The sequence below is a fragment of the Lepus europaeus genome, chromosome 3 (genome assembly GCF_033115175.1).
Source record: "Lepus europaeus isolate LE1 chromosome 3, mLepTim1.pri, whole genome shotgun sequence".
In the NCBI taxonomy this organism is placed as follows: Eukaryota; Metazoa; Chordata; class Mammalia; order Lagomorpha; family Leporidae; genus Lepus; species Lepus europaeus.
In genome coordinates, this window is record NC_084829.1 from 108,846,843 (window position 1) to 108,872,864 (window position 26,022).

General features: G+C 42.6%; 1 protein-coding gene across 2 annotated transcripts in view; it reads left to right on the top strand.

The window, feature by feature from the left end:
* The window catches only part of SLC16A10 (solute carrier family 16 member 10), a 161,018-nt gene that overhangs the window by 89,432 nt on the left and 45,564 nt on the right, over positions 1-26,022 (top strand). For both annotated transcript variants that reach the window (XM_062186607.1, XM_062186606.1), the window contains exons 2-3: positions 10,709-10,853; positions 14,840-15,293. In XM_062186607.1, the coding sequence (XP_062042591.1) occupies positions 10,709-10,853; positions 14,840-15,293 (599 nt within the window). The remainder of the gene's footprint in view (positions 1-10,708; positions 10,854-14,839; positions 15,294-26,022) is intronic.

The window sequence follows — 26,022 nt, forward strand, 5'->3', positions numbered from 1 at the left end:
GTGGTAGTGCTTGGGCTTCTATTGTTTGAGTAAGATCCACTATGGCATAGCCTGCTTTTCTGACTCCTTCCGTCATATAGCTGCTGCCATCAGTAAACCATTCGGCATGTGGATTTTCCAAGGGCTCATCTCATAGGTCTGGCCTACTAGAGGACACCTGCTCTATAGTTTCTACACAGGAATGGTTCAACTCTTCAGTGTTGTCAGCTGGCAACAAAGTCACTGGTTTGAGGACCTGGCACACCTTAAGAGTTATTTCAGGTGAGTCTAACAATAGGGCTTGATATTTTGTGAGGCACCCTCCTGTCAGCCATTGGTGTCCTTTAATCTCTAAGACTCCTTGCACTTGGTGTGGAGTTTGAACTTCGAGGCTGACCTAAGGTTAGTTTGGTGGCTTCCTCCACCATAGGTGCAGTAGCGGTGACTGCCCTTAAACATGCGGGCCATCCAGTCACTACCGAATCTAACTGTTTTGAAAAGTAGGCCACTGGTCATGGGAGTGGGCCCAATTTTTGGGTTAGTACTCCCAAAGCCACTCCTTGTTTTTCTGCTATGAACAGGGATTGCTCAGATTAGGAATCCCTAGTACTGGGGCTTCTGTTAAAAGCTCTTTAATTCTTTGGAATGACTTCTGTAGCTCTCCCATCCAGTAGAGTGGGTCTGCATCAGGGCCCTTTAAGACCTCATACAAGGGTTTGGCTATCAACCCTAATCCTGGGATCCATATTTTACAGAATCCTGCCATTCCCAAAAATGCCCTGAGTTGCTTCTTTGTCTGTGGTGGCCCTATACATAAAATAGCTTCCTTTCTTTTGACTGAGAGGGTCCGTTTCCTTGGAGCTAGGATGTACCCCAGGTAATCTACCTCTTGTCTAGAAATTTGGGCCTTTGCAGGAGAAACTGTGTACCCTCGTTTAGCTAGGAAGTTTAAAACCTGGATGGTGTTTTAATCTGAGTCCTCTTTAGAGGGGCTACAGATGAGAATATCATCCACATATTGTAAGATCCTCCCATTCTTTAGTTACACTTCCTTGAGTTCTTTTGCAAGTGCATTACCAAACAGATGAGGGCTGTCCCTGTCCCCTTGGGGGAGGACAGTCCGTGTATACTGCTGTTATCCCGGAGGCTGGGTCAGTCCATTCAAAGGCGAATGAAAACTGGGATTCTGAGCTTAATGGAATACAAAGGAAAGCATCCTTTAGGTCCAACACCAAGAGGGCCCCTCAGGTATTTGTGTCGATATTGTATAAGGATTTGGCACAATGGGATGGATTGGAACCACTGCCTCATTAACTGCTCTAAGGTCTTGGACCATCCTATATTCTCCATTGGGCTTTAAGACTGGCAGGATGGAGGTGTTACAGGAGGATTGACAAGGCACCAAAAGTGCATGTTTGAGAAATTTTTTAATTAAGGGCTGGAGTCCCTTTCTAGCTTCTGGCTTCATTGGGTACTGGCGTTGATGAGGAAATGCATTCTTATCCTTTAAGAGAACCTTGATGGGTGTGGCCTCTATGGCCCACCGGGAATTCCTTGATCCCAAACTTAAGGATCTATTCTCTCCTTTATTTCAGCAGGGATATAATCTAGACTAGGACTTGTTTCAGTAGTTGCCAGCATCATAATGAATGTCTTAGATGTCAGGGAAGTTAACCTTAAAGAGGCTCTGAGGGACAACAATAAGTCCCTTCCAAGTAAGGGAGTTGGGCACTCTGGCATAACTAAGAACTGGTATGCAACCAGTACATCTTCTATCTGATATGTACTAAGGGTAAGGTAAATCTCTGGAATCGAGGCTTCCCATCGACCCCACAACAGTACAGCTCTTAAGGGAAAGTGGTTCAGCATGGGAAGTGAGCACAGAGTAAGTGACTCCTATGTCAATTAAAAAATTAACATGCTTACCTGCAGCCTCAATGGTCACCCATGGCTCTTGGTGCGAGATGTTAATCTCCTTAGGAGGCTTCAAGGTCCCCAGGCCCCGTCACTGTTCAGAGGAAGCCTTAAGTGGAGTGGGAGACCCCCTCTCCCTTCGGAGAAGAGGACAGTCCCTTCTCTAATGCTGATCCTTTTGCACTGGGGACATGCCCTGGGAGGGGGCCTGGAAAAAGGACAGTCCTTCTTCAAGTGTCCTTGCTGGTCACATCTGTAGCACCTCCCTTCCATTGCAGGACTTCCCCTGGGCTGACTCCAAGGTTGCGGTGAGCAAGGTTCAGCCATCACCATCTGATGAGCCTGTGGTTCAGTTTTAGCCTGTCTACTTCACAAATACTTGTGTCCCTGTACCATGTGGGAGACCCAGAAGAAGCTCCTGGCTTCAGATGGGCCCAGCTCCAGCTGTTAACGGCCATTTGGGGAGTGAACCAATGGATGGAAGACCTCTCCCCATCTCTGTCACTCTGCCTCTCAAATAAATGAATAAATCTTAAAAAAATAAAAAAGAAAAGAAACTGCAGCTCTTCCAACAGGATATAATGCATCTTGCTTTTTTGTTTTTTAAATCTAGCCAGACCATCTTTGCCATTGTATTGGACTCTTCAGTTTGTTTTTTACTTAATGTAACAGTTGGCGTGGTCATATTTGGGGCTGCCATTTTATTACTTGTTTTATATTTGTCTCATCCATCTTTTTTTTTCTTTCCTGCTGTTTTTTTGTTTTCTCCCTGTCTGCATCAATTATAATTCCCCCATTAGTTTTCTAGCTACATCCTTTTGTGTTGTTTTTCAGTGTTTCCTCTAGCAATTACCATATGTATCTTTATGCTATTCCATTCTATTTTAAATTAACATAAAATTGCTTCAGGTAAAATGGAGGGGCCTTGCAACAGTATATGAAGATACTTCAAAAAGTTTGTGGGAAATTAAAAGGTAAGCTTATTTTGGTGCAAAATTTTTTCAAAGTTGAATTCAAAGGAAATATTTTAAAAATCATGGAAAAAATTAGTATTATGAAAAAGTACACATGGATTTCAGAAATTTTTGCATCATAATAAATGTATATTCTAATTCCATTACCACAAACTATTTGATGTGACCCGTGTGACCTGTTTGTGTGTGTGTGTGTGTGTGTATAGTGTTATAATTTTTCTTCAAACAGTAATTTAAAGTAATTCTGTGAAGAAATTATGAGGAAAGAGTATATGTGTGTGTGTGATGAAAGAGTGTGGCATGCATGGGTGTGATTGTGTGTGTATGTGGTATGTCTGTGATGAGTGTGTGTGTGGTGTGCATGTGTGGTATGTGTGGGTTGTATGTATGTACTATCTAGTCTGTGTGTGTGCTAATTCTTCCTTTGTACCCAACTTGCCAACTCGTGTTATTTCCCTTCCCCTGAAGAACTTTCTTTTGTATTTCATATCTCCCAATGACATATTCTCTCAGTTTTTATCATCTAAAAGCAATCCTTATTTTGCCTTCACTTTTGAAGTCTAGGTTAGTTGGTCGACAGGCTTTTCTTCTCTTCCAGCTTTTGAATATGACAGTTCCGGTACCTTCCATTTCCCATTGTTTTAGATAAGAGGCTAACTGTTGATAGCATCCTTGGATTTTTTTTTTTTTTGGACAGGCAGAGTGGACAGTGAGAGAGAGAAAGAGACAGAGAGAAAGGTCTTCCTTTTCTGTTGGTTCACCCCCCAATGGCCGCTGCAGCCAGCGCACCACGCTGATTCAAAGCCAGGAGCCAGGTGTTTCTCCTGGTCTCTCATGCGGTTGCAGGGCCCAAGGACTTGGGCCAGCCTCCATTGCACTCCCAGGCCACAGCAGAGAGCTGGACTAGAAGAGGAACGACTGGGACAGAATCTGGTGCCCTGACCGGCACTAGAACCTGATGTGCCGGCGCCGCAGGCAGAGGATTAGCCTATTGAGCTGTGGTGCTGGCCGTTAGCATCCTTGTTCTACCTGCGTATAGTGTTTCCATTATTTTGGGCTGATTTCTGGATCGTCTTTTGGCATTCCGCAGTTTGGCTATGACAGGCTTAGGACTGTCTTCTAAGTATATACCCTACTCTGGGTTCTTAGAATTTCTTGGATCTGTACGTTAAACTTTTCCACAAAATTTGTGATTTTTTTTTGCCTATTATTTTGTTATATATATATATTTTTATTCCTTTCTCTTTGTCTCCTCTTCTGAGACTTCAGTTACATTTATATTGGACCTCTTAATTTTGTCCCAAAGGTCTCTATCACTTTGTTCATCTTGTTTAATGTTTTTCCCTCTGATCTTTGGATTGGGCAATTTCTCTATCTTCAAGTTCCCAGACTGTTTCATCTCCAGTATGCTAAGTGACCTTGTTGAATGCATTTCTAAGGTGTTCTACAAGTAATTTCTACATTTCCATTCTTTTGTAGTTTCCATTTCACTGTTGAGATTCTTTGTTTATTCATTAAGACCACTTTTTACCTTTAATTCTTTGGAAAATATTATTCTCTAATTCTTCCCACGTGTTTGTAAGGGATTTTGAGATCATTGCCAAATTTAGCAGTACATTTAGACTCAGTTTATTTTTTAAATTTTTTTAAAGATTATTTATTTGAAAGAGTTACAGAGAGAGAGAGAAAGAGAGAGAGAGAGAAAGGTCTTCCATCCGCTGGTTCACTCCCCAGATGGCCACAATGGCCGGAGCTACGCCCATCTGAAGCCAGGAGCCAAGAGCCTCCTCTGGGTCTCCCACATGGGTGCAGGGGCCCGAGGACTTGGGCCATCTTCTGCTGCTTTCCTAGGCCACAGCAGAGAGCTGGATAGGAAGTGGACAGCCAGGACTTGAACCGGCACCCATATGGGATGCCAGCACTGCAGACTGGGGCTTTAACCCTCTGCACCACAGTGCTGGCCCCTAGACTCAGTTTATATTGATTGGTTTCTTTGCATGTCTTGTAACTTTGAGTTAAAATTGGCACATTGTCGATATTTGAAACAACCCTGATTTTGTTGTGTTCTTCAGGGACTACCAAATTTTTCTTCCTAACAGCTTGCTTTGGTTCACGTTGCACACACTGTCATCTCTCTATGGTGGGCAGCAGCTGAAATCTCTGCTCAGTTCTTATAACTTCCACATGTTGCCTCTCTTTAATCTGGTTCCTTCTATATCAACCCTAGCACCTGTGGAGTTTAAAGGCCCACAAAAATGCTCTTCTCTCCATTACAGCTTTTCAGTCTTTCCTCCAACTTCTGTCTGTTTTTAGACATTTCCCAGGATATTTAAATAGCATTTCTTGTAGGGGCAGGTTTTATAATTCATGATCACTTCACTCCAATACCAAAATCAGAAGTCGATTAGCAAATATACTTAAAACTACTTTTAAGTACAATATAGCTATCGGATAACCTTCAGGGTGGCAACAGAATGGTCAAGACAAATACAATCTACCCATTCCTGAGTTTGTGGCTGTCAGAAAGCACCATATTATTACATGTACGTTGAGTCATTACAGCTGTCTTGAAAGAGACCCATGATTGAGTGTCAACACAGGTAGGGTCTACAGAGAAGAAAAAAGAGTATTAGGGACAGACATTTGGCACAGTAGCTAAGATACCACTTGGGATACCCACATCCCATATTGAAGTGCCTGGGTTCAAGTCTTGGTTTCATCTCTGATTCCAGCTTCATGATAATGTGTAAACTGGGAGACAGCAGTGATGGCTCAAGTACTTGGGTACCTGCCGTCTACATGGGGGACCCAGGCTCCTGGTTTTGGCCTATCCCAGCCCCAGCTATTATGGGCATTTGGAGAGTGAACCAGTGGATGGGAGATCTTTCTGTCTGTCCATCTCTGTCTTTCTGTCTCTGTATCTGCCTTAAGATTGATTGATTGATTTGAAAGGCAGAATTACAGAGAGGCAGAGGCAGAGAGAGAGAGAGAGGTCTTCGATCTGCAGGTTCACTCCACAAATAGTCGCAATGGCCAGAGCTGTGCTGATCCGAAGCCAGGAGCTTCTTCTGGGTCTCCCATGCGGGTGCAGGGGCCCAAGGGCTTGGGCCATCTTCTACTGCTTTCCCAGGCCACAGCAGAGAGCTGGATCAGAAGTGCAGCAGCTGGGACTCAAACCGCTGCCCATTTGGGATGCTGGCTCTGCAGGCAGTTGCTTTACCCTCTATGGCACAGCACCGACCCCTCTGCCTTTCAAATAAATAAAAATTGAAAAAAATTTTTTTTAAATTTATGAAAATTCACAGTAAATCTTCCCTTTGGGTGTTTTCATTTGTAATCTATATTATAATTATGTCTACATAATTACAACACTGTGCAGTCATTGAGATCTGCATAATTATAACACCATTGTTTTACTTTGTATGCAGGAAAAATCTTACACAGAAAGTCTGACTACTTCCCTTGAGTGATTAGCATCCTCCCAAGAGCCTCCGATTTGTTCTCAGAATTACGTTGGAAACTGAAAGGACTTGGATGGAGAAGCTGGAAAGCTTCTTGATATTTTTTTAGAGAGATTTCCCAGCATGACTCCTTGGATGTGTCTATGTCCGACATAGACACATACTCAAATAAGAGTATAAAAGTACATTCTTCAGCCTTTTTAATATAGTTTTACAGCATCTGTGCTTTTTAAGATATTTAGCATATTCTTATCTTGTACTGTGATTGGACTTCTATTTGCAAATATGTTACTTGACTGAAAATCATCATAAGGTAGAGAAATCTTAGATTTTTTTTATAGTCTCAACAGCTTAGGATGGTATGCCTATAACATAATAGATATTTTTAAATTTTTTCATTTGAGAGAGAAGTACTTTATTAAACAGGAAAAGAGAAAATTTTTTTCCATGTCACAGTATAAAAATAATTTAAATAATACCTCTTCTGTTGAAAGGGATTTGTTTCATCATAAATATTAGTAAACCCATGTGAGTTGTAAGATGACATAAATGGCCTAGGGCTAGTTTGTTTTTTTTTTTTTTTTCAATAAAAATTTTATCATTTTAGATACAATGATAGTGTACTTCAGGTTTCTCGATTATAAATGAACTTAGTAAGTACTACCAAACAGAGTTTGAGGATTAAACTAATCTGAACATAAAAAATACAGTATATCTTTGAGTCTTTATTATTAATAATCATAATCACACTTGGAGTGAAAGAGAGCAGAAGTCCAGTTTATTTTTGTGTGTCCTAATACAGTATAATTCATAAGACTTTAGATTTTTTTCAGATGTCATGCTAAAACACAGGGGACAAAAGCTCTAGAAATTCTGTGAGTTTGCTGTGGCAAGTAATAATCATTCAAGAATTGATTTCTTCTTGAATTTGATCAGCAGGCAGGCCTAACTTCATCTGTGGATAATACTATTGTAATAGAATGTTCTCTTACGATTTCAGCCGAGGCAGTAGATACAATAGTGTGAATTTCAAAAGTGAGATATTTCACGTGACTTTGTAAAGTAGGTGTTTCCTTTTTTCTCCAGTGAGTTCTAAAAACCATAAAGATACTTATGGATCAAGAGAGCATTTTTGTGAGGGTTCTTGAGAGAATTCTGCTGTGGCTTCTTTCCCCTATCCCCAGGGACAGGTGATGGGGATACACTTTCTCTCACTTGATTTCTAGTAAGAGGGGCTTTAGAGGGACTTGACTGAGATGTAAAGACTTCCTCCCTGTGGGGGTGGGCAGAGGAAAGGGAGTCTGACTCCCTGAGAAATCCAGCAAGGAGAGAACCATGGTTGGCTACTGTTCCCACCCACTATGGGTGGATAGCCACGTCGGAATTTGCTGAAGGACGTGTGAATGCTTTGCACAGGTTAGAAGTGGGCCCAGGAGAGGAGGGGGTAGCCTGGAATCTTATGACTCCTGCCCAGGTAGACTACCTAGGAGGGCAATGAAGCTCCCACAGTGAGACTTTTGAGTGACAGCCAAAAAGCTGGAAGGAGAAGGAATTATCTAAGTCAGTGGCACTCCCGACAGAAGGAGCTGTGCAGTGACGCTCTGAAGAATCCATAAAATGCAGCCGGGGGAAAACATCTGCTTCCAGCATCATCAGACAGGTCTTTGGCAAGACCACTCAAGTTGGACTCTCCTTTCCTTTCTTCCTCCAGATTCCCTCTCTCCCTTGCCCACCTTGGAGAGAACCAACAGCTAGGGAGGAGGGAAAGATTTTCCAGAGAAGCCGTGGTTGCAGTTCCTCTCCGGCTTCCCTGGGGCTGCGGAACAGACTTGATTACCAAATGAAGGTTGGCTTGTTAACCTAAAGTGACTATAGGCCTTTCTGTTATTCAGTGTTGACAAACAATCATGTATACTCGCTAAAGTGGTCATCCGCGGCAGAGAAAATATTTTGCACACCGAAAAACTTGTTTTTAAAGATTTATTTTTTTACTTGAAAGGCAAAGTTACAGGCAGAAAGACAGAGAGGTCTTCCATCCACTGGTTCACTTCCCAAATGGCTGCAGCTGCCAGAGCTGAGTCGATCCAAAGCCAGAACCCAGGAGCTTCTTCTGGGTCTTCCATGCAGGTGCAGGTCCCAAGCACCTGGACCATCTTCCACTGCTTTCCCAGGCCATCAACAGGGAGCTGGATCAAAAGAGGAGCAGTCAGGATTCAAACTGGTGCCATATGGGATGCCAACGCCACAGGCAGATGCTTAACCTACCATAGTGCTGCCCCCCTACCACTGAAAAACTTTTAAGATATAGAAGATGTATTTGACTATATTCTTCTGCTAGTGCTTGTTCTATAATTTTTCATATTTGATATGGCAATAAATAAAAATCTATCGCATTTGATCATGTCATGTGCAAGTGTTTCTTTCTTGAAAGTACCTTGACTTAGATGCAATATAAGTAGATGCTCCTGGATTTCTTTTTTCTTTTCTTCTCTTTCTCTCTCTCTCTCTTCATTTTATTTGAAAAGCAGGTTGTGCAGGATGTTGAGAGAGAGGAGAACCTTTTTTTTTTTTTTTTTTTTTAAAGATTTACTTACCCATTTGAAAGGCAAAGTTAAAGAGAGGCAGAGGCAGAGAAAGGTCCCCCATCCATTGGTTAACTCTCCAGATGGCCACAACAGCCGGAGCTGGGCTGATCAGGAGCCAGGAGCTTCCTCCAGGGGCCCAAAGACTCCATCTCCACTACCTTCTCAGGCTACAGCAGAGCCAGATAAGAGGAGCAGCTGAGACCCGAACCAGTGCCCACATGGGACAGCAACACCGCAAGGCAGCGACTTCACCTGCTAAGCCACAGCGCCAGCCCTGAGATCTATCTCTTCTGTCTGTGCTGGTTCACTCTCCATATGCCTATAACAACCAGGGCTGGACCAAGCCAAAGCCAAGAGCCTAGAACTTAATCTGGGTCTCGGGGCCGGCGCTGTGGCACAGCAGGTTAAAGCCCTGGCCTGAAGCACCGGCATCCCATATAGGCGCCAGTTCTAGTCCTGGCTGCTCCTCTTCCAATCCGGCTCTCTGCTATGGCCTGGAATAGCAGTAGAAGATGGCCCAAGTCCTTGGACCCCTGCACCCATGTGGGAGACCCGGAAGAAGCTTCTGGCTCCTGGCTTCAGTTCAGCGCAGCTCTGGTTGTTGTGGCTGTCTGGGGAGTGAACCAGCAGATGGAAGACCTCTCTCTCTCTGTCTCTCTCTCTCTTTCTCTCTGTAACTCTTTCAAATAAATAAAATCTTTAAAAAAAAAAAATCCAGGTCTCCCACGTGGGTGACAGGGAACCACATACTTGAACCATCACCTGCTGCCTCACTATATGCTTTTACATTTCCCTATGTAGTATTGTATTTAGTGTCAGCACTTAATTGTAAAAGTGCTTTTATGTAAAAATAGGTATTAGGATGTTTTTCTTCTAGTTTGCCTTGTTTTAATATTAGATTGTTACTTAAACATGATAGATGAATAACCTTTTCTCAATATGATTAAATTATTGCAAATTGAAGAAAAGTTTATATACTGTAGTAGACAAAAAAAATTGTTTACTCTTGTCAAGCACACCCACACTCTGGACGTCTGTGCAGACTTTGGGTTGGGTTGTGTGCTAACTTATTTGGTCAGTCAGCCTCTCCCTGCTGCTCATTTCTGAATTCCCACCACCAGCATCTAAATCAAGATGGTCCTGTTTGCACATTCTTGTCATTGTGTTTTGTTTTCAGGTAACAGTCTTCTTTCTGGTAAGGGAAAAAAATAGAGATGGCTAGTTAAAAATATATATATATATATAATTTAAATAACTTAAGATGTAATAAGACAAATAATGAAATTAAATTGTTACTATGATAAAGCTCCATTTGGGCCAACTTATTAAGAAATGATCATTTGGGGAATGACATTGTGGCACAGTGGGGTAAGCCAACATTCAAGACTCAGTCATCTCATATCAGAGTGCCAGTTTGAGGCCCACCTGCTCTGTTTCCAATCCAGCTCCCTACTAATTGTGCTTGAGAAAGCAATGGAAGATGGCCCAAATGCTTGGATCCTTGCCACTCATATGGAAGAACCAGATGGAGTTTCAGTCTCCTGACACCAGCCTGTGGAGTGAACCAGTGGATAGAAATCTCTGTCTCTTTTTCTCTCTGTCTCTTTTGCTGTCTCCCACTTACCCTGTTACTCTGCCTTTCCAATAAATAAATGTTTAAAAAATGAAGAAATGATCATTTGCATAGTATATGGGTTTACTTACCTTGCTAAGGAATTGAGTACTAAGACTTTGTGTATTCTGCAGAACAAGCACAAATATCATTTACCATGTCCTTTTTCCCTCTCTTTTACAGCATGGGTAGGATCTCTCTCCATGGGGATGATTTTCTTTTGCTGCCCTATCGTCAGTGTCTTCACAGACATATTCGGTTGTCGGAAAACAGCCGTCGTGGGTGCTGCCGTTGGGTTCATTGGGCTCATGTCTAGTTCTTTTGTAAGGTAAGGACTTGGTTTCTTTGTGTTGCTTTTCAAGAACTGTTAGACACCTTCTTGTTTTCCTTTCAGAAATTTTACTCCTTTTAAGAATAGAGCCTGCAAGTTGCTTAAAACTTGAAGCAGCACTTCTGGAGGGCACTGTTGCCCATAGCAGCAAATCAGCTTGAGGATTTGAGTATTTGCTTGCAATGCTAACTTCTTTTTTTTTTTTATAGAAAACTTTTATTTAATAAATATAAATTTTGAAAGTACAACTTTTAGATTATAGCAGTTTTCCCTCCCATAACCACCCTTCCACCCACAAACTATCCCATCTCCTACTCCCTCTCCCATTCCATTCTTCATTAAGATTCACTTTTAATTATCTTTATATAAAGAAGATCAACTTAGTATATACTAAGTAAAGATTTCAACAGATTGCACCCACACAGACACACAGTGTATAAAGTACTGTTTGAAGACTAGTTTTACCGTTAATTTTCACAGTACAACACATTAGGGACAGAGGTCCTATATGGTGAGCAAGTGCACAGTGACTCCTGTTGTTGATTTAACAATTGACACTCTTATTTATGATGTCAGTAATCACCCAAGGCTCTTGTCATGAGCTGCCAAGGCTATGGAAGTCTCTTGAGTTCACAAACTTCGACCTTATTTAGACAAGGCCATAATCAAAGTAGAAGTTCTCTCCTCCCTTCAGAGAAAGGTACCTCCTTTTTTGATGGCCCTTCTTTCCACCGGGATCTCACTCACAGAGATCTTTCATTTAGGTCATTTTTTGTCAGAGTGTCTTGGCTTCCCATGCCTGAGAAACTCTCATGGGCTTTTTAGCCAGATCCGAATGCCTTAAGGGCTGACTCTGAGGCCAGAGTAATGCTAACTAATTTCTACATCAGTCAGGATATATGTGCTTCCTAGAGCCAAGAAAAATGTTTCTCCTTTTGTTTATTTTGTACTCACATAAAAATCCTAAAAATTCAGGTTATAATAGTGAGTTATCAAAACAGTAGGCTTAGTGTTAGGTCAGCTCAGTCTGAGGCCAATGTGATACAATAAGTGATGTTTTACAGTGGCTGTTTATAGGCTTGATATGAAACATTTATAGTCGTAAGATAAAAATTCTGCTATTTGTTCCAATTCAGGTTGAGAAATTTGTACTTAAAACAAAATCCTAAAATTTTCAAACATCATGGCAAAATGGTCAGATGCACCTTACAATAATACTTAATGCCAGTGTACTTTCCCTGTGTCTATAAGAAAAGATGTGGTATACTGAGGAGGGACTAGCTGCAAGTGTGCTGATGGGCATAGCCCTGTATGGAACACCTCTCTCGCACACGTTCTCCTGAGTCATTACAGCAGTCCTCAACTAGAGATGCACTAGATTAATACGGAGCCCTGGCTCAGAGGAGATCATTAACAAGAAAACCTCTGCAGGTTGTTTCCACCCTCTGTCTCTGTGTTAGTGGTTTATCTTCATTTTCCTGCTTCTTTCGCTTCCTTAGCTATCTTCATGCTGCTCTTGTTGAAAAACATTATTGAGGTTGTTGGGGGGGGGTCATAGTTGGCATTTCCTATTCCACCTTTACTCATTTTTTAAATACTTGGGATTTAATAAACAGAGTCTTTGGTTTCACTCATTTGATGGTGCACCCCAGCTCTTCCTGAGCTCCAAAATGACCCTCTTTCTTTCATTATCGGATTCACCTAACTTAAATTTTTCTATTTGGATTTTGGAAAATTATATTTATTTCTTGATAGAAAATAGATATTCTGTCTTTACTTTTATGCTTTTTATTAAATTTTTTTGAGACAAAAATTTTATTTGCAATACAAATCTGTTGGTTCTGAGATCATTTATTTGTAGCTGTTTCTTACCAGCAATACAACATTGTGCTACAAATGCCTCATCAGACAGTTTCTTTGATCTGGTGGCCTCCAGGTACCACTTTTGGTACCTGGAGTGAATGTAGTGACACTCATTCTGTGGTCTGGAGAGAGGCTTGAGAGGTGGAAAAGCTGTGTAGCCTTTTCCTTACTTTGGTAAGCAAAACACACATACATATAACAAGAGGTGTTTTTCAGACTTTCAACCACTGAGGCAAAAACTTAGGAAGTGTATTTTATGCTGTGACTCAGATTTTGACTCCCCTCTCCCAAAGAGACTATGAAACCAGATTTACCTTACTACTTGTAATGTTCTTGTGTTTTCTATTCAATTCTGTGTTTTTAACCTGCTAGCCAAAGGCTCACCACGTTTTGGAGTGGTGCACTGGAGCAAGAGGCAGTGTGGTGTAAATTCCTTCTCCAGCACCTCTGGTCCCCTCAGGTACACATGGTTCTACCCCATAGCCTTGCTGATTTGCAGGGCACTTCTTCAGTTGTTCAACTACAACAGCCTAGGTCATTTGCAAGTGGAAACACAACCGGAGCAGGGAGCGTGCCATGACAGCACTCCGCTCCTGCACTCTACTCTGCAGGGAGACACAGTGCCAGTCCTGCCTGTGCCTAACACTTACCAGCATGTGCAGGAGAACCTTGGTGATTTATAGCCTTATAACATGGTGGTAGGACTGGGTGGCAGTTGATGTGCATGATCATGCTGTTTCAAGATTTTTTTAATATATCCTTTGAAGAAAGCACAGAAAGGTATAATAGGTTTTTGATCTTCCCTTAACATTTCTAAATAAAAACAAATAAATTGCAGTTATCTGGAAACACTACTGATGTCGGAGAACTGATGCAGAAAATGTTTTGTTTTATATTCTTAGTATTAGGATAGATGTCTTGTTTTTGTAGGGAGAATAACTTGAAGAGTAACTTGAAAGCAGACCCACATTTCAGTTTTTTTCCCCAGCAAATACCTGATGCATAGCAGGCGATCAGAGCAAGGTGTGTGAGGTTTATCTGGTCAAACCTAGAAGTAACTGGAACCTGATGTTCAGTCAGTGCTGGCTGTGGATTAGAGAGAGATGGGCGGCTCAGAGAGGGCATTGCCAACATGCCTGAGTTTTATCAGAGTCTAGGGTTCCTTGTGATTACTCCACATATTGCTAGACTAGCACTATTGTCCAAAATGTAATTATTAACCAACATTATCTCTGTTAGTTTCTAATAAATTATTTGCCTTTACTGCTGATAAATAACCTTCTGAATTGGGCTGTTCAAAAATTTTAAGTTTTCTTTTACTCTCTAAATTGTTTCAAAGAATGTAATGATGGGACCATTTGCTTTCCTAAGAGGTGTGCAGTTAAGTTTTTGGTTAAGTGGGAAAATTCTTTGATTCTCTATTATTACTTTGAGACCGACATAACTTTAAAGCTTACACAGTATCGCTGATGATGAGCACACTTCATTCAGCCTTTCTGCAATCAGAATATGATTTCTTGTTATCTTGCACAACTCTTGGAACAGCGCAGTACAGGGCGAAGGTTAGTCTGCAGCCCTTAGGCCAGCAAAAGTGAGGCACAACTGTTCCTGTGTGCGTAACCTTCAGGAGAAAATACCACATGCAGGTTTTTCTCGTGCTAGATTGCTTAGTCAGCACCTGGGAAAACTCCAGGAAGCAGTGGTTTCTCATAGTTAAACTCTAATTTCTTAGAAACTTTTCTTGAGACCAGGGTTTTTGTTTGTCAGTTTAATCACTGTTGCTCTCACTGAGGCCCTCCCTGGCACCAACCTTTGTTTCCGAGCTGTGAAGAGCACAGTTCCTGCCCCGTGCTGTGTGGTTCACCTGAAATCCATGGCAGGAGAAAGAGGATCACTGATGTCCTTAATGGTCATTTCTCACACTTTGACATTAAATTAAAATAATTTTAGTGCTGCATTCTTGATTTATTATGGTTCCCCCCTCTGTTTTTTTATTTATTTTGTTTGTGGAACGTATATTGATGAACTGAAACCCACTTGTACTCTATGTAATTTTTATTCCACTAAGCACAGGAGACAAATAATGAAAGCCACTCTCCATCTTTTTTGTCCTTATACAGTTCCATCGAGCCTCTGTACCTTACCTATGGGATCATATTTGCCTGCGGCTGCTCCTTTGCATACCAGCCTTCCTTGGTCATTTTGGGACACTATTTCAAGAAGCGCCTTGGACTGGTGAATGGCATTGTCACTGCTGGCAGCAGTGTCTTCACAATTTTGCTACCCTTGCTTTTAAGGGTTCTGATCGATAAACTGGGCCTCTTTTACACACTGAGGGTCCTCTGCATCTTCATGTTTGTTCTCTTTCTGGCTGGTTTCACTTACCGACCTCTTGTTCCCAGTGCCAAAGAAAAAGAGAGTGAAAGCAGCCGATTCTCCCTCTTTTCAAGGAGAAGGTTCAGCCCTCCAAAAAAAATTTTCAATTTTGCCATCTTCAAGGTGACAGCTTATGCAGTGTGGGCAGCTGGAATACCAATTGCACTTTTTGGATACTTTGTGCCTTACGTTCACTTGGTGAGTACCCATCTCCGGCATTGTGGGTAGTGGATATTTCTCATTCCACATGTGAAAACTTCTTAGAAGAACAAGGTTAGATTGAAGCTGACCCCAAACATTTCCCTTGTGGATTCTTGAAATTAAAGGTCTCTAAGGACAAAGTTAGCACATCCATCAGATTGCTAAATGAAGCAAATAATGATAATCTCTCTCTCTCTCTCTTTTTTTTTTTAAGGAAGGCTAAAATCTTGGAACAAATTGCATCAATGTAATAGATCACTTTTTCTAGAAGTGGCCTGCTAATTTTAATCAGGGACAAAGCTATGCAGTGATTTTAATTATTTTTCAACAGAGGATGTTGAAATTAGGTAATTGGCAAAAAAGCCATTGGCTTCAACACAAAGCAGCATTACATCTACTTATAGGACCCTTCTAGGGAAATAAGAGTTCCACCCAGAGGAACATATGAGAAATGTTAAGTATGTTCTAAATGAGGGAAGCAGCTCATGTTTCATAGGAAATTAGGATCTCAAGTACTCAAGCAATTTATATTGTTTATTTCTATTTCAAAGGCAAAACTCAGCCTCTTTGTACTGAGACCAGAAGGGGCGATTGGAGTGTTTGCCTTGTCAAAATCTGCTCAGTAGTGCTCATTCTCTGTCTCTCTCTCTGTCTCTTAACTTTTGTAGTTAAAGCTGTGTTCATAGTTCAACATAGCTGATAAATGATGAACAAAAGTGATACCAGAATATTTTTCTTGTGTGTGTTTACGTATGTGCACTTTTTCTGGTTTATAGTCTACTTTCGAACATTTGGTGAAAGTTGGTAAAAGCAATTAAAGAATTACTAGGCTCACAAAGGGTGAGCTAGTAAATATATAAATGGGCAGCTGGTATACCAATTGCAGTTTTTGGATATATATATATGATATATATATGTGTATATTTATATAAATATATTATATAAATTATATATTACATTAATATATAAATTATGTGTTATATATAAATAATAAATATGTATAAATCATCAAGCCATAGTGGGTGGCTGTGCTTAATTCAGATTTTCCAAAGGCCAAGGGAATATAAAGAGACAGTAGACATATCCTGTATCTAAGAATAATTTTGATTTCTCAGTTCTTATTTTCTTTTTGCCAGGAGAGTTGAGAAAGCAACATGGAAAGGGGCCGGCACAGTGGGTTTAAGCCACTGCTTGCAACACCAGCATCCTATATTATAGTACTGATTCAAATCCTGGCTGCTCCACTTCTGATCCAGCTCCCTGCTAATGTACCTGGGAAAGCAGTCAAGGATGGCCCAAATACTTGGGCCTCTGCCACTTGCTGCATGGAGTTCCAGGCTCCTGGCTTTGGCCTGACCCAGCCTTGGCCATCTGGGAAAAGAACCAGTGGATGGAAGATCTCCCATCACAGCCCTGTCACTCTATCTTTCAAATAAATAAATGAATCTTCAAAAAATATCAACTGGGGTGGGACGGTGCTGTGGCTTAGTAGGTTAAACCTCTGCTGCGGTGCTGGCATCCCATATGGGTACTGGTTTGTGTCTCAGCTGCTCCTTTTCCTATCTAGCTTTCTGCTGATGATGGGGGGAAAGCACTGGAAGATGACCCAAGTGCTTGGGCTCCTGCACTCATGTGGGAGACCCAGAAGAAGCTCATTGCATCCTGGCTTCGCATCAGCCCAGCTTCGGCCATTGCAGCCATTGGGGAATGAACAAGAGAAAGGAAGACCTCTCTCTCTTTCTCTCTCTCCCCCTCTCTTTGTCTGTAACCCGCCTCTCAATAAATAAATCTTTTTTAAAAATTAATAAAATCAACTGGGATGACCAGTAAGGAGACATGGGGAAGGACTAGGGTTTAGTATTTATGAGCCTGTTGGCATTTAATTTTTTTTTTTATTTGAGAGACAGCTCCCATCCAGTGGTTCACTTCCCAAGTGTTCACAGTGGCTGGTGCTTGGCTGGAACTGGGGCCAGGAGTTGCACACTTCATCCAGGTCTCCCATAAGGGAAGCAGAAACCCAATTCTTGAGCTGTCACTGCTGCTTCCTCGAGCCTGCATTGGTAGGAAGCTGGAATGAGGAGCCAGAGCCAGGAATCAAACCAGGCACTGCAAAGTGGATGTGGACATTGTAACCACGAGGCTAAGTGCCCACTCCCACTTGGCATTTTCCGTTCTCTGAGGTACTAGGTAAAATGACCTAGTATGTGAGTCCTGCCACACATATAGTAAGTGACTACATCCTGATCTGATATTCCATTTGCATGCTTTTAGGAAGCCCTGTCTGAGCCATGTGAGGCTAATTTTTGTTGGAATATAAATCTACTGTGGGAGGATCAACTTTACCAACCTACCTCTTCCACAGCTTTTGTAGTTAAGAAAACATTTATTGTGTTCTTTCTCAAAGATGAGCAGAAATTATTTATTTTTAATTTTCTTTGTCACTGCAAACTGAATACACAGTGAGAAATCAGTATCTCTCTCTGCTTTGCTAATAGCAGACATGTACCAAAAGGCAAGTGGTAAGTGATTATCTTGTTATATTTACAATTTGTAAATTAAGTTTACACAAACTACTTCATTTTACCATTACAGTGAACCTGTGCAGGAGGCAAAATAAATAATAATATTCCTCATTTTACAGACTGGGAACAGATCCATCACTAACAGTTGGTAGAGGATTTCCCAGGAATCACATGTCAGTCAACAGCAGGGCATGGTTCCTTCTACCGTGCCTACCTGGTAGCAACACTAAACTACTCTAGTCCTATTTAATAGCATGTTGGACCTCTTCCCTGGATATGCCACCTCTTATTGGGAGTGAAAATGAGTGTGTGCCTAAGGAAATTTGATGAATGTGTTGTAGTCTTTTTCTTAAGATAATCAAATTTCTTGATGGGCGAGGAGTAAATAATGATTCAGATACAGATGTATTCAGGAGGCAGTAAATCAGATAGTGCACAGAACAGTGAGGTCTGTGTTCACAAACAATGCCTTTTTTCTGCTCTTCCTCTTTCTAGGCAAATTGTCTTACAAAATATTGGCATTTCTCATTTGGAATTTTCTTTTTCTTTTTCTTTTTAAAGAGTTATTTATTTATTTGAAAGTCGGAGTTACACAGAGAGAGAAGGAGATAGACAGAGAGGTCTTCCATCTGCTGGTTCACTCCCCAATTGGTCACAACGACCGGAGCTGTGCCGATCCAAAGCCAGGATCCAGGAGCTTCTTCCGGACTACCACATGGGTGCAGGGGCCCAAGGGCTTGGGCCATCTTCAGCTGCTTTCCCAGACCATAGCAGAGAGCTGGTTGGGAAGAGGAGCAGCCAGGACTTGAACCGGTGCCCATGTGAGATGCTGGCACTGCAGGCGGTGGCTTTATCTGTTATGCCACAGCACCAGCCCCTGGGATTTTCTTTTTCAAACTCTTAGGATACTGAAAGCCTCATTGTAGAGGAAACACCAGAGAGTTAAATGCCATGCAGGCTGTTTAACTCTTACCTTTGGTGGGTGTGCGAGTTTGTCACTTTGTTGTAATTTAATGTTGGGATTATGGATTCTTAACCCAGACCTCGGGGGATGGAATACGAGTTTCCTCCTTAGATGGCTCACATCTTCCAAAAGACTCACTGGTGATGATCTGTTCCTACTGAACCCTGTATTGGCTATTGTAAACATGAGAACTTGCTCTGAAGGAGCTTGGAACCTATTAAGTGTAATTGGTAAGGTGGATATAGATTATAAAGCATTTTCAAAATCCTCTTATTTAATCTTCACAACAATGCAACATCTGAGATATATTCTTATTTCAAAGTTGAGAAAAGACTAAGGCACAAAGAGGTTCAATAGGTTGCTCAAGGTCACAGATAGTGACTGATCATTATTAGCACAAGGTAACACTGTCTAGTGGTTTCCAGATGAAGGTTCAGAAGTAAGACAGATCTGGGTTTCAGTCTTGCTTTTGTCCCTTACTAGTTGCATGACCTTGGTCATCCTCTCTGAGCATCAGTTTTTTCATCTGCAAGCAGAGGTAAACCCAATTTTGCTGACTTGTGAGTCCTAAAGAAAACAGATAAAGCATCTACCCCAGTTCTAGCATACAATTGGGATTAATTTTAAGACTATGTGATTGCCAAGTGAGTGGTTTTAAAGAGGAGCTACAGAGGAGTCAAAAGAGACAGATGATGTCCATTTGGAAATGTGGTTTAGAAAACACTTCTTGGCATTGGAGTTGGGCCTTGAGCATGAGGTTTGTGTTACAACTGGATCGCTAATCAACCAGGAAACTAATTTTTTTAAACTTTTATTTAATATAAAATTCCAAAGTACAGCTTATGGACTACAATGGCTTTTCCCCCCCATAACTTCTCTCCCACCCGCAACCCTCCCATCTCCTGCTCCCTCTCCCATTCCATTCACATCAATATTCATTTTCAATTCTCTTTATATACAGAAGATCAATTTAGTATATATTAAGTAAAGATTTCAACAGTTTAGACCCACACAGAAACATAAAGTGTAAAATACTGTTTGAGTACTAGTTATAGCATTAATTCACATTGAACAACACAGTAAGGACAGATCCCACATGAGAAGTAAGTACACAGTGACTCCTGTTGTTGACTTAAGAATTTGACACTCTTGTTTATGGCATCAGTAATCTCCCTAGGCTCTTGTCATGAGTTGCCAAGGCTATAGAAGCCTTTTGAGTTCACCGACTCCGATCTTATTTAGACAAGGTCATAGTCAAATTGGAAGTTCTCTCCTCCCTTCAGAGAAAGGTACCTCCTTCTTTGATGTCCTGTTCTTTCCACTGGATCTCACAGAGATCTTTCATTTAGGCCTGCCTGCCTGCCTCCCTACCTCCCTCTCTCCCTCCCTCCCTCCCTTTCTCCCTTCCTTCCTCCCTTCCTTCCTTTTTTTGCCAGAGTGTCTTGGCTTTCCATGCCTAAAATACTCTCATGGGCTCTTCAGCCAGATCCGAATGCCTTAAGGGCTGATTCTGAGGCCAGACTGCTGTTTAGGACATCCGCCATTCTATGAGTCTGCTGTGTATCCCGCTTCCCATGTTGGATTGTTTTTTCCCTTTTTGATTCTATCAGTTAGTATTAGCAGACACTAGTCTTGTTTATGTGATCCCTTTGACTCTTAGACCTATCAGTGTGATCAATTGTGAACTGAAATTGATCACTTAGACTAGTGAGATGGCATTGGTACATGCCACCTTGATGGGATTGGATTTGAATCCCCTGGCATGTTTCTAACTCTACCATTTGGGGCAAGTCAGCTTGAGCTTGTCCCAAATTGTGCATCTTCTTCCTCTCTTATATTTAACAGAGATCACTTTGCACTTAAATTTCAACACCTAAGAATAATTTTGTGCTAATTACAGAGTTCAACCAATAGTATTAAGTAGAACAAAAAAAATACTAAAAGGGATAAAATATTAAGTTGTACATCAACAGTCAGGATAAGGGCTGATCAAGTCACTGTTTCTCATAGTGTCCATTTCACTTCAACAGGCAGGAAACTAATTTTTCAGCATCTGTCATCTTTGAGACTCAGAAGTACAATGAAGTATTCGTATACCTATGCTAAACATTCCAAGCTCTTTACTTATTATTTAAATTAAAATTTTTTCCTTTTCATTTTATTTGAAAAGCAGAGAGACAAAGAGACTGATGGAGATAAATTTTTCATCTGCTGGTTTACTCCCCAAATGTCTACAATAGCCATGGCTGGGCCAGGCTGAAGTCAGGAGCCTAGAATTCAGTCCAGGTCTTCCATGCTGGTATTTGGGACCCAAGCACTTGGGCCATCATCTTCTGCTTTCCCAGGTGCATTAGCAGGGAGCTGGATCATAAGTGGAGTAGGAACTCAAACCTGGCAGTCCAGTATGGAATGCAGGCATCTCAAGCAACAACTTAACTGCTACACCAAAGGCCTGCCCCTGGTTACTCATTAGATTGTATGTGATGATCTGAGATGGAACATGCATACTCACTCTGTAAGCGAGGTTTGATATTTTATCTTTTTGTAATTGACTTTAAAAAAAAGTTTATGGTCAGGTTGGAGAAATCCGACAGGCTGGAGGGAGAGGGCAAGAGAGGGTGAAAGTAGAGAGGTCAAGAGAGCATGTGTGTGGGAAACAGGTCCTGTGTGATTCGGTAGGGAAATTGGAGAAATGAATCCCATTAGGGTGGGGGTGGAGCTGACGCTTGTGGTTGGGCCGTTTGCTCACCCGACATCTAGTGAGTAGGCTGGGCTTAGGACTGGAGCTTACTGTGCAAGATGGCACCACAGATAAGATGGCACAATTTTACTAACATTCTTCCCGTTTGTTTTTTATAAAGGAAGTATTGTGTAGAATTACATCAAACCCAAAAGTCTAGGAGGGGTGGAGGGATGATGACCCATCTTTTAGAGCTGACATGGGGCAACCAGTTACTATCCGCTGGCATGGGGTGATGTCTCAAGCCACGATCTCCAGGGTGAGGAGCCGAGTATATATCCCTGTAGCAGCATTTGGTTGACCGACTGGTTGGTGAAGGCTCTGGTTCCTTCCATTATCACCTCCTGTAAACACTTAAACAGACAAGATAGTATAAAAGCCAGGGTGAGAATAGCAGCCAGTGGTCCTAGGAGTTGCATTAACCAAGTGATAAGAGGATTTCCTAGAGGAGAGGAAATGAGTGGGTCTCTCGACCCTAGTGAAGACTGTATGATGGATGTGGTTTTACCTGGCCTGGTTGGTTAACATGTTAACAACACTGGTAAGGTTATTCTGTCTATAGTACCATGCCTATTAGGTGATATGGCTTTGGAGACCTCAGATGGCATCAGCTGAGGTCTTAATGGACATAGTGACCTCCTCTTGTAACTGTTGGAGTTGTTTTTGGAGTTGATTGAGATAATGATTGTGATAATGTTGTGGCCTAAAGCTGTTCCTGAGATCACTGCTGAGGAGAGGGAGGCTGCAAAGCTGATCCCAATCAAAACTGGGAAAAAACCCACTCTTGTGGGTGGAGGGGTTTGTCTATAGAAAAAATTCTGCATAATCATACAACGTTAAGTGATGGGGAGAGGACCACCAATACACACTGGACAGGAGTAGAGCGATTGATGTAAGAGTAGAGGGTATGGGCCGATGCTGCGGCTCAATAGGCTAATCCTCTGCCCACACTGGGTTCTAGTCCCGGTCGGGGCGCCGGAATCTGTCCCGGTTGCTCCTTTTCCAGTCCAACTCTCTGCTGTGGCCTGGGAGTGCAGTGGAGGATGGCCCAAGTCCTTGGGCCCTGCACCTGCATGGGAGACCAGGAGGAAGCACCTGGTTCCTGGCTTTGGATCAGCGCAGTGCGCCGGCTGCAGCACGCCGGCTGCAGCGCCCATTGGATGGTGAACCAACAGTAAAGGAAGACCTTTCTCTCTGTCTCTCTCTCTCTCTCTCTCACTGTCTACTCTGCCTGTCCAAAAAAAAAAAAAAAAAAAAAAAAAAAAAGTAGAGGGTATGATTACAAACGAATGAGGCCCCAAAATGGGCTAGACAGGGTCTAGAACAAAGGACAGAGTCATTATTAAAGACCTAAGAAAGGTGCTGTTTAAAAGGTGCTGTTTTCCCTTTGATAGGCAAATAGAAAGTGACAGAAGGGGCTTGATAATAATCAGGTGGGCTTTAAGGCCTTGCCAGTTATAAGGCCCAGACCTGTCTGTCTCTTCACATGGGGCAAGTCATGTGAAGAGTAATTGACTTTTTATAATGAAGATGCCTCCTGGAAGTGACTTTTCTTTTAGGCCCATCCACTTAGAATCTCCATTGTAAGGGGACACGTCTTAGAGACCAGTCCAGGCGAGGCCTGTATTTCTGAACAGTCATTCCCAGGAGCAGCTGCTCAGCTTTTATGACTCACCCTTTCTGCTGCGAGTTTGGTTTTCTAGGTTCACTTTTTGGTTCTTCCTTGTCCCCCTTTCCTTGGCTTCCAGGACATAGCACCCTTGGCTCCTTCTGTTTCTTTGTTGTGGCTCTTTTTTCTTGCTGACCTCCAGGGGTCAGACTGTCTTACGGCTTGCCCTGCCATCTTTGGCTTCATGCAGTCCACTGCTGGTTTCATCCCATCTCCAAGTTCAAACATCATATGTATGCCTATGACTCCAAGTGTGTATTTCTAGCCCAGACCTTTTTCCTGACTTGCCAGAATTGTGATAAATCCAAGCACCTCACCTACTGAATATCTCTGTTTGGATGACTGACAGGTGTTTTAAACTTAATGCAGCCAGTGCTGAAGTCCTGATCTTACCTCGTAGAACTTGGTGCGGTCGCAGCCCTTCTTGTCCCCAGAGATGGTTGTTCCATCCCTCTAGTTCAGCATGCCCCAGACCTCAGCCTCATCCTCAGCACCTCTTTCTTTCTTGCTCTTTTTTTTTCTTTTTCTTTTCTAGATTTAGTTAGAGGGAGAGACAGAGATCTCCCATCTGCTGGTTCACTCCCCAGATGGCTGCAGTGGCTGGAGCTAGGCCAGACCAGAACCTGGAGCTTCTGCTGGGTCTCCTACATGGATACAGTGGCCCTAGTACATGGGCCATGCTCTGCTGTTTTTCCAAGCACATCAGCAGAGAGCTGAAATGGAAGTGGAGCAGCCAGGACTCAAATCAGTGCGCCTATGGGATGCGGATACCGCGGCAGTGACTTTACCTGTTATGCCCCAGTGTGGGCCCCAGTTCCTCTTTCTTGCACAGCATACTCCTGGTCCAGTTAGTAAACCCTGGTGGCCGTCCTTTCAGAACATATTCTGGCCTGACCACCTGCCCCGTCCTCACTACTGACACCTTAGCCCAGCCTCCGCCCCGAACCCGGACCACTGCCAGAGCCTCCTAACCCACCTCCCTGCTTCCTTCTGCCCTTTGCACACTGCTTTCCTCACAGAAACAAAAGTCTCTGCTCAGAATCCTTCCATGGCTCCCAGTGTCCTTCCAGCAGCCCCTCCCACCTCTGATCTCTGCTCTCCCTGTGCCCTGACCCCACTCAGCTCCTGCCATTGACCTTCTAAAATTTAAGTTAAAACATGTAACATCAAATGATAGTTGACAGTTTGTCTAAATTTTCTTCACTTCGTTTTCCTTTTTTGCTTATTTTTTATATTGACTCATAATTATACATATTTATGGGGTACAGTGTGATGTTTGGATACATGTATACACTGTGTAATGTCAAATTACAGTAATTAGCATGTCTCTCCCTCAAACATTTGCCATTTCTTTGTGGTGAGAACTTCACAAATCCTCTCTTCTAGCTATTTTGAAATAATACACTGGCCGGCGCCACGGCTCACTAGGCTAATCCTCTGCCTGCAGCGCCGGCACTCCGGGTTCTTGTCCCAGTTGGGGCACTGGTTCTGCCCGGTTGCTCCTCCTTCTGTCCAGCTCTCTGCTGTGGCCCAGGAAGGCAGTGGAGGATGGCCTAAGTGCTTGGGCCCTGCACCTGCATGGGAGACCAGGAGGAAGCACCTAGCTCCTGGCTTCGGATCGGTGCAGCGTGCTGACGTAGCGGCCATTTGGGGGGGTGAACCAACGGAAGGAAGACCTTTCTCTCTGTCTCTCTCTCTCACTGTCTAACTCTGCCTATCAAAAAATAATAATAATAACACAGCGCACTATTTTGAAATAACCTAACTGCAGGGCAACACCAGCAGCTGTTCCACCTATGTCCCTGTGGCTATCCATTCTTTATTTTTAAAATTTTGCTTGTTTGTTTGCTGGGCAGAGATAAAGAGAGAGTGCCCCCATCCACTGATGTATTCCCCAAATGTCCAGAAAAGCACTGGGCTAGAGGCTAAAGCTGGCTTCTAGAAACTCAGTCCAGACCTCCCACGTGGATGGCAGGACCCTAGTCACTGGAGCCATCACCTGCTGCCTCTCAGAGTCTACAGTAGCAGGAAGCTAGAACTAGAAATCTGAGGCAGGAATTGAACAGAGCTACTCTATTGTGGGCATCCTAACTCAAAAGCCTGCCCTTCTGTTCGTCTTTTAATGAGGCTTCCTGACCACCTGGAAACCTAGCCCCCTTCACACTACTTTTTCATTTTAAAAAGATTTATTTATTTGAAAGTCAGAGTTACAGAAGGAAAGGTCTTCCATCCCCTAGCTCACTCCCCAGATGGCTGCCATAACCAGGGCTGGGCCAGACCAAAGCCAAGAGCCAGGAGCCTGGAATTTCTTCCTGGTCTCCCATGTGGGTGCAGGGACCCAAACACTTGGGCTATCCTCCACTACTTTCCCAGGCACACCAGTAGGGAGCTGGATTGGAAGTGAAGCAGCAGGGACTTGAACTGAACCAGTGCCCATATAGGATTCTGGCATCACAGGTGGCGGCTTTACCTACTACTCTACAACGTCAGCCCCTACTTTTTATTTTTTTCGTAGCACTTAACACATTCAAATATATTATATAATTTACTTGGTTTTTTTATGATGGTTGCTTGCTATCTCTGTGTGAGTATACACTTCTGCTAGATTGTCAATTCATGAGGGTGAGGATTTCTCTGTTTTGTTCAGTGATAGATCTCAAGCATCTAGCACAGTGCCTAGCAGGTGTCTTAACCCCTAGGCTAACTGCCTGCTTCTCCCTAGCTTTGGGTGAGCACTGAACACTGGGCCAGGTCAGTCAGGTGACTGATAAATGCCTAGGAATAGCAATGATGTAACTTCTTACCAGCGGAGGGCTCCGTATTCACTGTGA